General features: G+C 38.1%; 1 protein-coding gene across 1 annotated transcript in view; it reads right to left on the bottom strand.

Moving 5' to 3' along the window:
- The window catches only part of LOC107593720 (protein FAM188A), a 42,069-nt gene extending 25,808 nt beyond the window's left edge, over window positions 1-16,261 (bottom strand). Inside the window, exons 1-10 of the mRNA XM_016283573.1 lie at window positions 15,531-16,261; window positions 15,187-15,266; window positions 11,212-11,272; window positions 9,280-9,456; window positions 8,973-9,024; window positions 8,627-8,741; window positions 5,532-5,605; window positions 5,282-5,361; window positions 4,943-5,013; window positions 896-976 (exon numbers count right to left, since the gene is read on the bottom strand). Coding sequence (XP_016139059.1) covers window positions 896-976; window positions 4,943-5,013; window positions 5,282-5,361; window positions 5,532-5,605; window positions 8,627-8,741; window positions 8,973-9,024; window positions 9,280-9,456; window positions 11,212-11,272; window positions 15,187-15,266; window positions 15,531-15,624 — 885 coding nt within the window. The 5' untranslated portion in view covers window positions 15,625-16,261. The remainder of the gene's footprint in view (window positions 1-895; window positions 977-4,942; window positions 5,014-5,281; window positions 5,362-5,531; window positions 5,606-8,626; window positions 8,742-8,972; window positions 9,025-9,279; window positions 9,457-11,211; window positions 11,273-15,186; window positions 15,267-15,530) is intronic.
- Between the last annotated feature and the right edge of the window lie 883 nt (window positions 16,262-17,144).

Below are 17,144 nucleotides of genomic sequence, written 5' to 3'. Positions count from 1 at the left end.
CACAGAGTAAGCTACCTTTTAATTTAGGGCCCCATAAAATTCATTTGATTTTCCCCTAAATTCTGTGTTTTCCATTTAATTTTTTTCTGGAGTCTGTATTTTATGATTTAAAACAAATTTATCATCAAAAATTGTTTAATTAAATTAATCAAACTAATTAAACTTTAACAATTTAAACAATCATTAATCAAAGGAAAATATAATGATTAATTTACAACAAAACATTGCATTTTGTCAAAAGAGATGCTACACAACAGAACTGTATAAACTAAAACACAGATGACACTGTGAACACACTGTTGTCAGGTTTATTTCTGTTGTGACAGGCTTTCAGTTTAATCCATACAGAGTAAAAATGTCCAAAGCTTATCATCGTTAACAACATAAATTTCATGATCTTAATAAAATTATATCATTTACCACCCATCCCTAACGGCAACACTCTGGAAGGCCGTGGAATCAGCATATACAGTTCTCACATCCATCATAAGGACGTGCTTTAACACCAAGTACTAGTTATATGAACTGACATTTCCACTCAGACCCAAGATAGACCTCACATTAGCCATCTCTCTCTGTGAGCATGTTGGAGTGCCAAATCTGACCGCATGCCGCGTCGCCTGAAGCCAGGACACACCACACTGGATGCCTTAGAAGTCCAAACATTTTTCTGCCTCTTATCATCCATCCCACACTCCCCCTCTCTTTGTTCTGTTCTCTTCCAAAAGATGTCTAAAGCACTAAATCTATTTGCTAGCACATTCTTCTGTTTTTGATTCTTCACTCAATAACGAAATAAAAGAAAAGCAAACTGCCAGACTGTTTCAGATAAGAAAGAGAGAGAGAGAGTGGAAGAGTGAGGGAAAGAAGAAAGGAGCTTATTTTCTTAACTCACCTTAGTAAAGAATACTGAGAGATGAGTCTCGCTGCCAAGGATCCAAATAGGGAATTTTGGAGATTTGAGAAACGCGCCAACCTTTAAAAGCAGAAAAAAGAAACAGCAGTTGAGCACCAATCTCCATACCAATGCCATGATGGCCTGGCCAGCCACATTCCAGAACCATCACAAACAGGTTGATTCACTGCAATAAGATGATTGGTAATACTTATAGGAACAGCCAACTATTCAATCATTCAGCTTATGAAAATGTTTTGAAGCCATTTTACACCCAAACACTAGAATGTTCACTATAACTGATTATGAACGGTTGATTGTATTATGTGAACACTGAAACATGTTCTACATCAGGGGTGGGGAACATCAACTCCTGGCTATATATGGCCCCAGAGACCATTTAAACAGCCTTGCAAGGCCATTTAAAATGTAGTTTAAAACGTATACAAATAAAAAAAAGTATAAAAATAGCCCTGATTTTATTATAAAAAAAATGTAATTTAAAATAACTATCAAGATATAAAATATCAATAAATATATTTCAAAATTTTAAAAATGCAACTAAATGTTTACTTCTCTGATGTGTCATCACAAGCAAGCACAGAATCAGCTCATTTCAATCCACAATTTAAAATGACTACTGTCAAGAATATAAAGGTGAATGCACTTTCAGCCATTGCATTAAATGTAAGTTATGCTTATACTTCGGCCGTCATTGTTCCGCGACAGTCCGCACAATGCAATTTTTGTCATCAAAAGCGTCTGCTATTGTACGCAGACCGTCCATGGATGCAAAAATCGGGCTCTGCGTGGACAGTCCGCATACAACAGCGCACATGCAAGATGAATGTTAAGATGTTACTGCGGACATACAGTGGAAATCTAATTTTTTTCTGAAATAGTTAATCTTCCTTGTTCAAAATATAAAGGAATATCAGCTGTGGGTATATCACTGTTCTACTGTACTAACATGTTTGACAAAATAATTAAGGATTTTCAACAAAAACCTTTATTTTGTGGAAAATATAGTGATCAAAATTAGAGAGCAGTAACCACTGCAGCACACTGGAAGAAAAGTGGACAAAGATCACACCAGTGCAGTCTCTTCCATAGTTTGGCAACTGTAGTGGGTTACTTAGCCATAACTTTGCCGTCAAGGACTTTCCAGATATTTTCAATCTGGTTTAGATCAGGACTCTGGGCCGGCCATTTCATTATTTCAATGTTCTTAGCTTCAAGTAACTGCTTTATATGTTTTGCAGTGTGACGGGGACATTGTCTTGCATGAAAATTGCAGGCTGATTGGGAGATACTTGCAGGTAAGAAACTGCATGTTGCCGAAGGAGGTTCTGATAAACATTTACATTCACCTGCCATGTAACGGAATAAGAGGCCCAACTCCTGCTGCACAAAACAAACCTGCCCCCAAACCATGACACTTCCTCCTCTACCTTTCACTGACTTCTTTACGCACTCGGGGTTCAGTCTTTCCCCAGTTTGACACCGAACATGTTTCCCATCACCCTCAAATAAATTAAACTTTCTCTCATCACTAATGCCAAGTTCACACAACAGGATTTTAAGCCCGATTTGCAAGTCAACGAGCTTGTCGACAGGCCAGGCTGTGATCGGGTGCAAATCAGTGTGTAATCAGTGCTGTGTAATTTGTGTGTGTGAACTACTCAATAACATGCTAAATATTTGGACCAGTCGCCCAATTCGACATCCTGTGGTGTTCAGGTGTCGCAACGAGCCACAGGCAATGATAGAGCAAGACATGGGTTGAGGTCACCGGAAGAAAAACAGCAGAAGCAACATGGCTTTAAGGAAAGTGTGGACACAAGAAATGGAGCAAAATAACAGATTATCGTGCAAACAGCTTGCAGCACTAATTTCTTCCCAACGTCCATTTTCAAATAAACAACTCCTGTTTCATGCGTTGTTTCGTGTCAATTCCCGTTCCACTTCTTAATTGTGTTTTCGTGACAAAATGTGGTTTGGGGACCGTATGGAGTCATTGGGTGACAGTTGTTGTCAGCTCATGTAGTGTGTGACACCCTGTTGCGGATCATTTACATAGTGTCATGTAGTGTGAACAACAAAACAACTTCAAGACAGACAGCAAGTCATGTAGTCTGAATAGCACAGCAATCTGCCAATGTTTAAATTAGTGTAGTCTAAACTAGGCTTAAAGTTGGACCAGTTCTCCTCTCTCCACACAGCATGCTCCTCAGCAAAGGGGAGTCTAGCCTTTTAATTATTTTTGCTGATGAGGATTCGCCATTGCAGTGTGCTGTCAGTCCGACTTCTCTTAAACATGCCGAGACAGATCCTTAGCCTGTTCAGCGCTGAACTGCTGAGCATTTTCAGCATGGGGTTTGTCATATAATTAAAGAAATTAGCACCAGGCTTTTTCAAATATCTCATTTAAGTTTTTTATACTGTGCTTCAGAATACAATTTATAAAATATTCTTAAAAAACTGCCCTTCTACTCCTGTTAGGATAACATCAAATAGGACTAAACAGTGACCTTGTAATTTAGGAAATTGTAGGTTGTTCTTTAATTTTGATCTCTACTGTATGCTATTGCATACTTATTTACACATATATAACTTACTGACCCCAAACTTTTGAACGGCAGTGTACAAGAAAAAGTTTCCCCACCCCTGATCTACATACAAATGTTGCACACACACAAACCACATCCATCAATCAAAACCAAATTAAAACGGAATGAGATGAGAGTCAGCAGTTTAACACAAACCTGCAGTTCAAAGTGTAGCTCTGCACACTCTGCCTACAGCTCGATCTCCAGCAGTGCATCCAAACACTGAAAGCCCTCACACTCAGCTCACATCACTCAACAGGTAATTATCAGCAGCAGATTTGGGTGGGAAGGTGTTTCAGGGGTATGCGGATTAAAAGGATCATGAATATTGTGATGGGGGCTCGGATGATTCTAAATATGAGGCGATACATTTCTGCATTCCTCTAGTCCAAACACAGCTCACTGCACATATCCTGAAGCTCTGCTTAGTACAGTGCCATTCCAAATAAAGCAGCTTCTTAATTACTTTCTCCACAGGTTAAAACAATAGAGCCATTCCTGCCCAGGCTCATAAAACATACAGGATGTGCAGGTGCCAGATTTCTGATGCTCGCCCTTTAGAGGGCAACACATTAGTTAGGGAGCAGGGAAGCATTTAGCTTCTGAAATAATAAATAAATACTACTAACTGCATAATTTAAGGACAGTTTAATTTCTCCTGCTGAAATGCTGGACAAATGAAAATATATTTAGATTTATTGACTGCTAGGTTGAGTATGCACAGAATATATTTAGTGCTTATTATTGGCAAGACGTGATTTGCAGGATGTGATGACATACTTAAATAAAACAATAATAAAAAGTAAACCAAAGTAGAACACTTTATCTGATTTATATTGAAACATGATAGATGGCATTTGTTTAACAGTGAAGCATGCTGGGTAATGATGCTTTGCTAAAAAAAAAATGTTAGGAAAAAAAAAGAAAATAGAGAAATAAAGGAAATATAAAAAAATGGTAAACAGAAGAGAAAAAAAGGACATGAACAAAAAGAAAAAAAGACAATAAGAAAACAAACAAGCCACAGAATTTACCTTGTACTACGCAGAATTTCCATAGTTGTTTTATGTGTGAGAACAAACCTAGTGAATGTTTGTTCTTAATCATAAACATTCTTCAAGAACCAAAAAAAGAAAATTGCACAATAGTCTGACAGAGTGATGACTCTGACACCGGTCTGTTCAATGCAGTCAATATTTCAGTAGATTATTATGTTGCATTACATTTCACAAATTCCCTGTGAGATGTACAGCTGGAAAACAGCAAAACCACGAAGAAACTGTGAGCTTTGGCATCTGGACACTCTGCATCTTTCAAGCAAAACTTACTTGATTTATCAACACAGCAGACAGTGGGTACACTATCTATACCACATACATTTTAAATCGAACTATAGTATTATAAGCTCCTGTGAGGGTGCTAATGAGTAGACACCCACCTTGCAATAGCACAGTGACTCCATTAGTGTGAGGAAGCCAACAGACGCCTGCTGATGAATGCCACAAAGCTCTAGAGAAAACAAAAACCTGAATAATTAAACTCCTCTATCAACAAAAATGAACAGTCTAATATAAAGCACTCTTTGAAACCTTAAGACCGTAGCATTTTCTCAGCAAGCATTTTTTTAAGTGTGCTAAAGCTTTAGAAAAAACATTAGATAATGCTGCCATCAAGTGGTCTGCAAATGCAGGACAACTGTGACCTACTGTAACTCAAGAGTTATTTCAAACAAACAGCATGTCAACACATTAATATTCAGTAAAAATATTAAGCATACTCATTCCAGAACATTCTCTATCACCGTCCCACACGTTAGACACAGCATGCCCCGTCACCAGAAGGTTGATTAGACTTTGGCTAAAAAGTATGGGGGAAAAAATGTAACAAAACAGTCAACATTCACTATAAATGTAGTTTATGGTGCATTATAGATAAATCTATCAGATTCACAATCCAACTAGAACAGCTGCCTAGAAGTCACGATCAAATATAATGCAAAGAACTTGAACTCCCATCATGAATTTTACCTGCCGTGGCCATACACGGGGTCAATCAGAGGTTCAGAGGTGTCTTCAATCTCATTCTTTATGTTCTCAATTCCCTTCAAGTTGAAGTCAGACCATAAAAACAAACACAGACACACTGGATGAGCATGGCTGGCAAATGATACACTACAAAGGTATAACTATTGTTCAAAAGTGTGGAGTATTTTTTTTCTTTTGGCTGCTGAAAATTCTAAAATAAGTTATTTATAATTTTAAAATGTATTAAAATTAATATAAAACAATCACTTTAAATGGTATTAATTACATTTTTTTCTCAATTGCTAACATCCCTTTGTCCAATCTAGTCACATTTTCAAAACTCTAAACACAATTAGCACAACATATGTTTGTGACCACACCATTAACACAATTCATGTTGATTTCACACAATATTCGGTCAACTTACCCCATACCAAAATCATGGATCTTTCTAATCTTTTTTACAAATGCTTAAACACAGCATGACAGAAATGAAGACCTAATGTTCCAAACTTTAAATATAGCGTAAAGACTCAACTTCTGCAACAACAGCAGCTTAAAAGAGCTGATAAGAAATATTTGAATTACTAATAATTGAGAAATAGCTGATTCCAATCTTAATGAATAATTCCAAGTCTTTCCATTACATGACCATGCATGCACAATAAAAAAAGGCACTCTCTGGATTGGTTCTGTTCAAAACAATGCAGAACAGCAAAGAGAAGCAGAAAAAGAAAGAAAAGGCCTCCAAAATACTCTCCAGCCTTTGTTGAAGAGTTCACAGAAATGCTATCAAATATTTCCTCAGAGTTTGACTGTTTTGCTATTGCGGGGGATTTTAATATTCACATAGATAATGCAGAAAACAAAACTACAAAAGAAATGATAACTGTTTTAAATACTTTTGACCTGATTCAGCATGTGCATGAACCCACACACAATCGGGGACATACTCTAGATTTACTCATCAGTAGAGGCCTAAACATTTCATCCTTTGTTATTAAGGACGTAGCACTATCTGATCACTTCTGTATTTTCTTTGATATATTGATCTCTGTTACCACTGAATCTAGATCGGTCTCAGTCAGAAAGAGATGCATTAACGAAAACACTAGTGTGCTATTTATGGAGGCTATATCTTTAACACCAAGCATTTCTGCAGACTCTGTTGATCTTCTCCTTGATTCCTTTAACTCAAAAGTTAAGAATGTTATTGATGTATATTTAGGATTGATTTTAAAGTACTTTTACTCGTTTATAAATCACTCAATGGCCTAGGACCTTAGAAATACCAAGGGTTCACACAAAACAAGGGGAATGTGCTTTTAGTTATTATGCCACCCGCATTTGGAATCAGCTTCCAGAAGAGATCAGATGTGCTAAAACATTAGTCACATTTAAATGCAGACTCAAAACTCATCTGTTTAGCTGTGCATTTATTGAATGAGCACTGTGCGATGTCCGAACTGATTGCACTATATTATATGTATAATCGTTTTCTTAAATTCATTTTAAACCTCTTAAATCAATTTTTTTTTAAATAATTTTCAAAGCTTTAAATTCCTTGTTTTATTGTTGTGATTATTGTTTTTATTTTATTTTATGTAAAGCACTTTGAATTACCATTGTGTATGAAATGTGCTATACAAATAAACTTGCCTTGCCTTGGATGTGGGAGAGAAGTTGGACCAGGACTGACTGGTTTGGTTCAGCTACAAAATCAGACATCAAGAGACTACAACGTACAGTCAGGACTGCTGAGAGGATTATTGGTGCCCCCTGCCCAACCTCCTAGATCTTTACATCTCCAGAGTGAGGAAAAAGGCTAAGAAAATCACTCTGGACCCCACACACCCAGCTCACACTCTCTTCGAAAAGCCAGACACAAGAACAGTTTTTCCTGCAGGCTATATTCAGCATGAACAATTAAAACATTCATCACATCATCCATCCCAACTGACGCATTTATACATATGATAGAATATGAAAATTTTACATTTGTATATTAGACATCTGTAAATAACATATCTGCACACTTGTAAATAACACATCAGTACATTGATTTAAACAATTATGTTTTCCCCCCTCTATATTTCTACTTCTGTATATAGTGCATTATTTAATTCTCTGTTTTTCTTATATTACAGAATTGTTATAATTCCTATGTACATCTGCACTATCATGCATGTTTGCACTGTCCATACTTTCTTCTGCACTGGACGCTCCTGTCTCCAAGTCAAAATCCTTGAGTGTGTTAACATGCTTGGTAATAAAGCTCTTTCTGACAAAGGAGAAGGAGAGGTAGGAGACAAAATGCAAAGGGGTGTATGTTTTTTTTCTTCACTGACAGAAATTTCATTTGGCCAATAAAGCCTTTACTTCAGCAATTCTATAACTTTTCTTTTACATTTCATAAAGTATTGATGACTCCTTCACTATGCTGTACACATACTATCTAAAATGAATTCAAACACAAAAAAATGCAGAGTTCAGCTGACTGAATTATTATTATTATTTTTATCTAAATGTATGTCATATTGTATGTTCTATACAGGTCGAACTGAGACATGGCAAGTAATGCAGTTTTTGTAATGCCATTAATTGTTATCATTTTGACAATCTATGCGCTATTATTGACTATATGTTCCTATTGGATAGAAAAACAGTGTTAATGTTTCGACCGAATGACTTTATTTTGAATTGGGTTTGCTGTGTTTTGATAGAGTTAGTATACGCAGAAAAAGGCATTTAGCATTTTGAAATGTAGAGTTTGTATTTAACAAAATGTGGTTTTGACCAGAAAATGTACTATTTGGCTAATTGTGTGAAGTAGGGGAGTTGCTGTGTTAAGAGTTTAGAAAATGTACTTTACATATTGGTAAATGCTTGTTAGCAATTGAAAAAACTGTGTCATCAATATGACTGTTTTCACTGTATTTTTATGATGAGCATGAAAAAAAAACAACAACAACAAAAATATCTTACCCCAACGAAATGAGAAATTGTTACCATGCAAGTGCATTATTACCTTGCTTTTATAAAGAATTTTCAAAAACAAATTGGTAAAATGATCACGGGCGGGAAATGTAAAGTTATACCTTTGTAAGTATGACAGAGTACAGGAATAGCAGGACCCCAAATTTGTTCTTCCAAGTGTCGTACAGTGACAACACCGCCTCTCTCAACTCTCCAACAGTCCTGAGAGTCCTCTTCCTGAGGAAGGAGTAACCACAATGTGACTATCAATTGGGAAAAAAATACTTTTTATCCAGATGGTTTTTTAAAGCTCCGCCCCTTTCATTGTGAAATTAGTTGCTTCTGCACTACTGGAGTTTTCTGCCAGAAATGTGCATATTTGTAACACAAGGAGAAGGAAAGGGTAAGCCAGTGAAGACTTAAGAAAAGAAACAAGTGACGCAGTGTGGAAAGAGTTTGTACACTTACTGTATGACGCTGTGAAACCTCTCAAAGCCAAGCTCCTCAGCAGCCAAAGCAGCTACACACACCCCATGCAAAAACACAAACGCATTTAACGAGACACAACAGTCCTGAGAAAATTATTTGTAAGGTCACAGTTATAAGAATACACATCGCAGCAAGTTTACACTAGCATGCTGTGTTGGATCATTTACTGAAAATGTATGCATTCACTGCGAAAAGAGAGTTAAAGTATACCAAATATTACGGATCAGTGTTAGGCCCTGTTGCCTATCTGTACAACATCGAGAATGGCTGTTGCTAATTTTCTTACTCGGTGTGTCAGCAGGTTGGCTGGACTCGGGCTCTGGGTGGCTGTCAGTGATGTCACTGCTGTCTGTGGTTTTAGCACAAGGCAAGGTGGCCAGGTGAAAGGCCTGTGTCTTACTGAGACAGGCAGACTCCAGGATCTCACTGAGGGTGGAGCACAGGACTGTCCTCTGCTCTTCCTCTGTAAGATTACACAGCATATACATCAAGCCATGCATCTGATTTCTGTGTTGCATTAAAGTTGCTGCACTGACTAAGAGTAAGCAAGTCGATCCGTTTTGCTGCTAGATGATGTCTTGGAACATCGTTGAAAAGTCGAGCTAGAAAATACTTCTCTCTATAAACTGTGACCCAGGGTAGCTGCATGCCATTAACTTTGCATCTAAGAGTTAATTGCATTTGTGTACAATTCAAATGTCTTGCAAAACCCCATGAAACTAATCCACATGTTTAACAAATTTTAGTTAGTAGGACATGACTGTTCTTTTCGTTTATGATGATGAAGCAGCATTCAAAGCAGGATACCAAATGAATAGGGATGCACCGATATGAACATTTTGGCCGATACCGATAACCGATTATTCTTTATTTTGCATCTGAAGTGTCTCTGAAGGAAATAATGCATTATTTATCGGCTTTAAGATATCGGCCAAATTTTCTTATCAGGCCGATACCGATAACAGAAAAAATGAGCATTTATCGGCCGATACCGATATGGTGGCCGATATATCGTGCATCCCTACAAATGAACATACTAATGATGGCAACAGCTAAGAATGTCAAATATGATCATTACAAAAGAGTGAGGAGGAGACGATAGGAGGAGAAGAAAACAAAATCACTTCAGCTATAAAACAAAAGGACACAATCTCTTCAACAACGCTGTGCAGTGAGCGGTGTTGAAACTGAAAGTGATCAAAAAAATTGGACAAAAAAGGCAGTAGTATTATGGGTGACAGACAGGTAATACAACGTATTAAAAAAAAAAAAAAAAATGTATTTACCAAGCAGGGCAAATTAGCGTGAGAGCACAATCCCATTAAAGCGCTGATGGGAGTGGAAAGTTCTGCGGTAAAGTTACTGACAATGTGCGAATAAAGAACACAGACGCAGCCAGCACATTTACATAATGACCAATGCAATCTACCAAGACCAGCGCAAACAAGCAGAGCCGATGACAATAAGATGCGTGTAATCTACTAACAACACAGGCACAAATCAGTTAAGACATGCTTTTTTTGGGGGCGGTAAATTATGGCGCAAACACCAGTAAACTGACAAGCGCAAACCTTAGTAATTCATGTTGCACGATTAATTTAAATACTCTCCTTCCAGAAATTTTACATTTGAAAAGAAAACTCCTACAAATGCATATACAATACGGTCAGCCACAAAAATGACTATGTCCACGCCTTTTCATCATTAATTTTTCGCTGTGTGTCTTTAGTAAATCCTGACAGTAGTTTTTAATGGGTTTGCGCCGGTGCAAGCTGTTAGTAAATCTGAGCCATAGAGAAGAACCACTTTCGCCAATTTTAGGCACACAGTAAGACTACAATACAGATGTGGGCCTATAATAAGATTCAGGATGATGCCTTTCATTTTGGAAATATGATGAGGGTAAAAAAAGTGCATTAAAAATTCTACCATAATGCTTTATGCATTGGCACCACCTCAATATCAATATTCAATAAAAAAAATCAATAATGTCTTTGTGAAGTCTGTAAAATCTCAAACAAATCTTACAATATATTTATGCTTATTATGGCACTTATTATTACATGCTCTTTTTAAATCAAGGAAAAGAATATACTGCAATGACACTGGATTCAGAAACTTTTGAGTTTGAGATGTTCATAAATGCCTGGTCTGAGTGTTACTGAGGAAACAAAAGTGAAACAAGATGGAATTCCCTTTAAAATGACGCACAACGAACCTGAGATATCTTTCCAGTTTGAGCCTTCAGTGTTAAACAAAACGTTCTTCAACAGGAAAGCCTGAGAAATAACAAACAAAACACACAAATCATTAGGGCTCCACTTAACCAGCCAAAAGGAACAATCTGACAACATAGCATGTCAACTTAAGTCAGTTCAGATAGCAACTGCACCACAGTGTTACAGAGAGAGACAGAGTTTAAGACTCGTCCTCACTTACTCACGGACGCAAATTGGGACAAAAATCCTGGCAAAAGTCAGGTAGTCTATTCCAGCCTTAAAATGGGTGACAAATTAAAGGAAAAACTTGAAGTGTCTTAGTAAGGTGTTGGGCCAACATGTGCCACCACAACAGCTTCAATGCACCCTGCCATTGATTCTCTGGAACTCCACTGTTGGCATTGAATACCATTCTTATAAAGATTTTCCTTCATTTAGTGTTTTGATCATGGCGTTGGGAGGGTGCTTTAAAGGATTCATGAACTGGATTTTTAAATTATTTTATACTGTTGTTTTTTTACATACAAAAACATCAAAATCAATAAGTAATAGGCTATTTTCTACCCTGGTTTTGAGGCTGGCTCAAGAAACGCTCAGTTTTTTATGAGCGTGCTGCATTGAAGACTTGGAAGTAAACGCTCACTGCTATGATTGGATAACAGTTTTGCATAGTAAACCAACTTTCTGTCTGTTTGACAAGCTACGTCCTTCATAGCTGGAGCCTTCTTTGACTTTGGTTAGACACGTACACATAATCAGGACATATCAAGTGATCTCTAACAAAGCAATAGCGACACTTTGTACAAATATTTTTTACTCACATAAATATGCTGCGCCATTCCTGTCGGATCCAATATAGACGGCACAGCATTGCTTTTTAATCTCAGCCTCTCTGCAAATCCAGTGTCGACCTGTGTCTTGTTTACAAAGGAATCCGCGGTGAAATGAAGCGAACAAACGCTCAATGTTTTACTCACATGAGCTGAAACGTCATTAAAAATAAATATTTGAATCCAAAGGAAGGTTATGCAGCGACTGTGTTCTTCCACAACCAGGCACTGCACAATTTTTGCGACCTTCAACAGCATGTTTATTGCTTGGTTGCTCGATCCGGTTTAGCGCCACTTATGTTATTTCCCTACTATTGGTGTGTTCCAAACGGGATATATCACCCTCCGAAGGCCACTTCGGATTGAAAACAATCATATCCGACATTTTGAAGGGTCGTTCCAAACTGAAGTGCTCAAAAATGGACACTTCAAAGGGCCCAAATTGGGACAAAAATCCTGGCAAAAGTCAGGTAGTCTATTCCAGCCTTAAAATGGGTGACAAATTAAAGGAAAAACTTGAAGTGTCTTAGTAAGGTGTTGGGCCAACATGTGCCACCACAACAGCTTCAATGCACCCTGCCATTGATTCTCTGGAACTCCACTGTTGGCATTGAATACCATTCTTATAAAGATTTTCCTTCATTTAGTGTTTTGATCATGGCGTTGGGAGGGTGCTTTAAAGGATTCATGAACTGGATTTTTAAATTATTTTATACTGTTGTTTTTTTACATACAAAAACATCAAAATCAATAAGTAATAGGCTATTTTCTACCCTGGTTTTGAGGCTGGCTCAAGAAACGCTCAGTTTTTTATGAGCGTGCTGCATTGAAGACTTGGAAGTAAACGCTCACTGCTATGATTGGATAACAGTTTTGCATAGTAAACCAACTTTCTGTCTGTTTGACAAGCTACGTCCTTCATAGCTGGAGCCTTCTTTGACTTTGGTTAGACACGTACACATAATCAGGACATATCAAGTGATCTCTAACAAAGCAATAGCGACACTTTGTACAAATATTTTTTACTCACATAAATATGCTGCGCCATTCCTGTCGGATCCAATATAGACGGCACAGCATTGCTTTTTAATCTCAGCCTCTCTGCAAATCCAGTGTCGACCTGTGTCTTGTTTACAAAGGAATCCGCGGTGAAATGAAGCGAACAAACGCTCAATGTTTTACTCACATGAGCTGAAACGTCATTAAAAATAAATATTTGAATCCAAAGGAAGGTTATGCAGCGACTGTGTTCTTCCACAACCAGGCACTGCACAATTTTTGCGACCTTCAACAGCATGTTTATTGCTTGGTTGCTCGATCCGGTTTAGCGCCACTTATGTTATTTCCCTACTATTGGTGTGTTCCAAACGGGATATATCACCCTCCGAAGGCCACTTCGGATTGAAAACAATCATATCCGACATTTTGAAGGGTCGTTCCAAACTGAAGTGCTCAAAAATGGACACTTCAAAGGGCCCTTCGGAATGAAGGATTTCGAAGGGTACAACTGATGGACACTTCGGGCTCCCATGATCCTTTGCGCAGATTCTTTGCATGATGATGACGGCACCTCCGTGTGAGCACGTGATGATGACGCAGAAGGGCACTTCAAGAAACAGTTTAGTCCCCTACACTCTTCAACCCTTCAAAGCTCTCACTCCGGAGGGTAAACCCTTTGAAGGGATTAGGGCATAGGGATGAGCCCTTCCGAATGGAACGCAGGGTAGGTCATGCGCGAATCAGTGGGCGGGGCTACAGAATTAGGCATTGATATTCTTCTGTGGAGGAGGAGTTTAACCTATCTATTACGTCAAAGGTAGATAGGCACATTCCAGGATCTGGCGTTCGTTGGGCCTGGTGTCAATAAAAGCTTTTATTTCAGTAACAAGGACGTTTTCAGTTCTGAAACTTACAGGATATTCTTTTAGTACAATGATTTCTTACATATCAAAAGCTCAAGTAAAAGTTTATTTCTCAATTCATGACCCCTTTAAAAGGCACAATATGTAAGATTATTTTATTAAAATATCCAAAAACCACTAGAACAGTGTTATATATTTTGCTGACTTGTGTACTTACATTATCCCAAATGTTTCGAAGAATGTTTAAATCCAGAGAAATAAGCTATTTTAACTAGTGACACGGACCGTTTCCACGGTGTCATTGTGTCGCCTGCCAATGACGTCATAACCCCTCGATTTTTTTGTAGAAAACATGGAAACACCAAAGATGATTTAATACGCTATGCATTTTATTAGACAGGTGACGACTGCACAGAGTAGCATAATAACAGAACTTTCAAATGTATCTAGTATGCTAAAACAGTGCTGCTTTTTTTCGGTCGACTGTGGCATAATAAAAGCATTCTACTACGTTAATAAATCATTAGCTCATCCATGAACATGATTTCTGCCCGAGTCCCGTCGGATTGCATCGGCTGTGGGGATGAAGATGACAACTCCCATGATTCCACACTCAGTCACGCCGTCATCAAACTACACCTTTGCATCTTTGTTTATTTTGAATACGCACCCTCCAGCGGCGAAAATTATATATTGTGCCTTTAAGACATCGGTCAAAATGTAAAAGAATAGCTACGGCCATGGTTATCATGCTTTAGTCTGGATGATGATATAGTTATTGATCTTGATAAACGGGTCATTACAGTCTTTACACTGGCATACACTGTAAAAAAGGTCCTAGATCACATGTAATTTTCACAAATTTGTCAAATGTAAGTGTTTTGTAGAGACATTTCATCATCTGAACAAATTACATGTAGTTAAACAACAATATTAGCCACTGAATACACTGCAAATCTGTACCTCCAAGCCTCATTTCACTGCTGTCAAAAATGACTCATCAAAACAATAAGTGAACCCTAGTGATCTATGAATGGAGCCACTGTCATCCTGGAAGAGAACAGTCCCACCAGGATAGGATAAAGGTAATCACTTAGAAAAACCATGCCAGGATGGTTCCGGTTCACCTGGATTTTCCTTTAATTTGTCACCAACCTGTTTATTTTATCACTGTAATGCAGCTTTTATATTTTGGACTTTACAAAGGCGTGGATGTAGGCGTATTTCATTACTGACTAAACATCACCATAACCTATGAACAGAAAAAAATAAGGTGAATTACCTGCACAGGTGCAATAACAGCACATGGTCCACCTTCAAACTGCTCCAGTGCAGAGCGTTCAGCCTCACTGAACACAAAGCCTGAAGAAAAAAACGCAGTCAACACAAATCACAGTCAATGTCTCAGTTTAGCAAGTCATCACAATTTATAACTAGGCAAGAAGTCAGGATTAAGTAACATGGACTTGGCATTGGCCCGCTGACCACTCCAGATTGTTTTTAACAATACAAGTAATGGATGTATATCCTTTAAACTGAGCGTTTCAACCTTGAAAACCTGAGTCAGCATTAGTAAGACATCTTTTAATATCAATTAAAACATCAAGAACTATCGAGGCCGCTTACCTTGTGACCACCTGCGGAAGAGGGATACAGGCACTCCCCCACCACTAGGTATGCCCCACACCAGATCCACTACTTCTTTATTAGTATCTGACATTTCAGCACTTGTTTTCTGTCAATATTAACTCAAACCATACATCGAGACCAATGAAGATCTTTGTGACCGCGAACCGCTGTAGTGCACGCGACGTGGCTAGCGCACTTGCTCTGGCCTGCTTTTGTATTCCGTTGAATCTTTGGCTTTGGTGAGCAGGTGGCATTGGCCACAGATGCGTTACTGATGTGTAAACTGTCCCACAAGCGACGAGTAATCGAACGCTCGCGCCAAAAACGTTTAAGAACGTTAGCTTTTGAATACGCAGCCTGAAACGACCGCACGCCACAACAGCTCTATTAACCTCATACAGGTTCGCTTTGTGTCTGAAATGAATGTTATCTTACGTCTTCTGTAGTATTCAGTTCCTTAATTCGAGTTTTCTGTTCTGTCTGTTTAACTGGGCAGGCCTGGTATGTCCTCACTGAAGTTACTCACTCGACATACTGTCTGTGGCTTGTTACATTACTAAACGTCCGAAACAAACGTTTAGCTCGTTCCTCAGACAGCCCGTTTTCAAGAGTAGTCAACTCCACTCGACAACACCCAGAGAAAATAATTCAATGATAAAATGCTCGCTGAGGTAACTGCAGATTGCACTATGATCCATTCAGTTTATTTACGTGCCTCCACCTCAAGTTTCGACTGTGTGAGAGAGATTGGTTCAAATCGAGAAGGTTCTGGTGACGTTGAGCGAGGGAGAGGTTTGATTGGTTGTTACGCCCATCAATCATACGGCAACGCTTTGACATTGTGTGTTGTGCCCGCCTACAATACGGAGGCTGAGCTTGAATATACAGAAAGCTTGGCTAAGCAATGTTATATAAGACAGAGGTTCGGCAGCCATACATTCTTTAAATACCATCTGTGAAGTAGGCGCGCCCACAGAGGCTATAGCGATGTCTTGCCGACAATGTGCATTGAATGAAGTTCCATTGAATGGTCAGAAAACAATGAATTTTCTCTATACCACCTATATACATTGTAAATGTAGATAAACACTGCATATTTGCACTGCACCATACACCATGTTGACTTAGGGTAACAACACAATTTCTTTCAGTTTGCAAGCACATGGTGGGTATAAATTGTTAATAAGAAATGACTGAATAAACGAGCAAAAAAAAAAGATTTAGAACAATTTTTGTTCTAAAATTATATCCTAACAACATTTCATTCGCTTTTATTTATTTACATTTTATTTACAAATATTTAAATGTATAAAATGAACTGTATTTAATAAGTTCATTTATATTGTTGCACAACATACAACATATTGTTGTTCATCTATACGACAGACGAACCAAAAATCCTTGGAGACTTTAATTTTGTTAAAGATGTGACTTTACAGGAAGTAAATCTGTCTGATTCACGGTTGTAATGGAACCCCTCAAGGAAGTGTTTGTAGCCCCATACTTTTTCATGTAATGATAAATTATATTTTTGGGGAAATTTAATTAGGAATAGGAAAAGCACTATACGCGGATGACGGAGCTTTGTGGAAAAAAGGCAGAAAATGCAGG

Source organism: Sinocyclocheilus grahami, unplaced genomic scaffold (genome assembly GCF_001515645.1).
Source record: "Sinocyclocheilus grahami isolate Dianchi unplaced genomic scaffold, SAMN03320097.WGS_v1.1 scaffold175.1, whole genome shotgun sequence".
In the NCBI taxonomy this organism is placed as follows: Eukaryota; Metazoa; Chordata; class Actinopteri; order Cypriniformes; family Cyprinidae; genus Sinocyclocheilus; species Sinocyclocheilus grahami.
The sequence above is the reverse complement of the archived record's forward strand: the minus strand, read 5'-3'. Positions and strand labels throughout refer to the sequence as shown.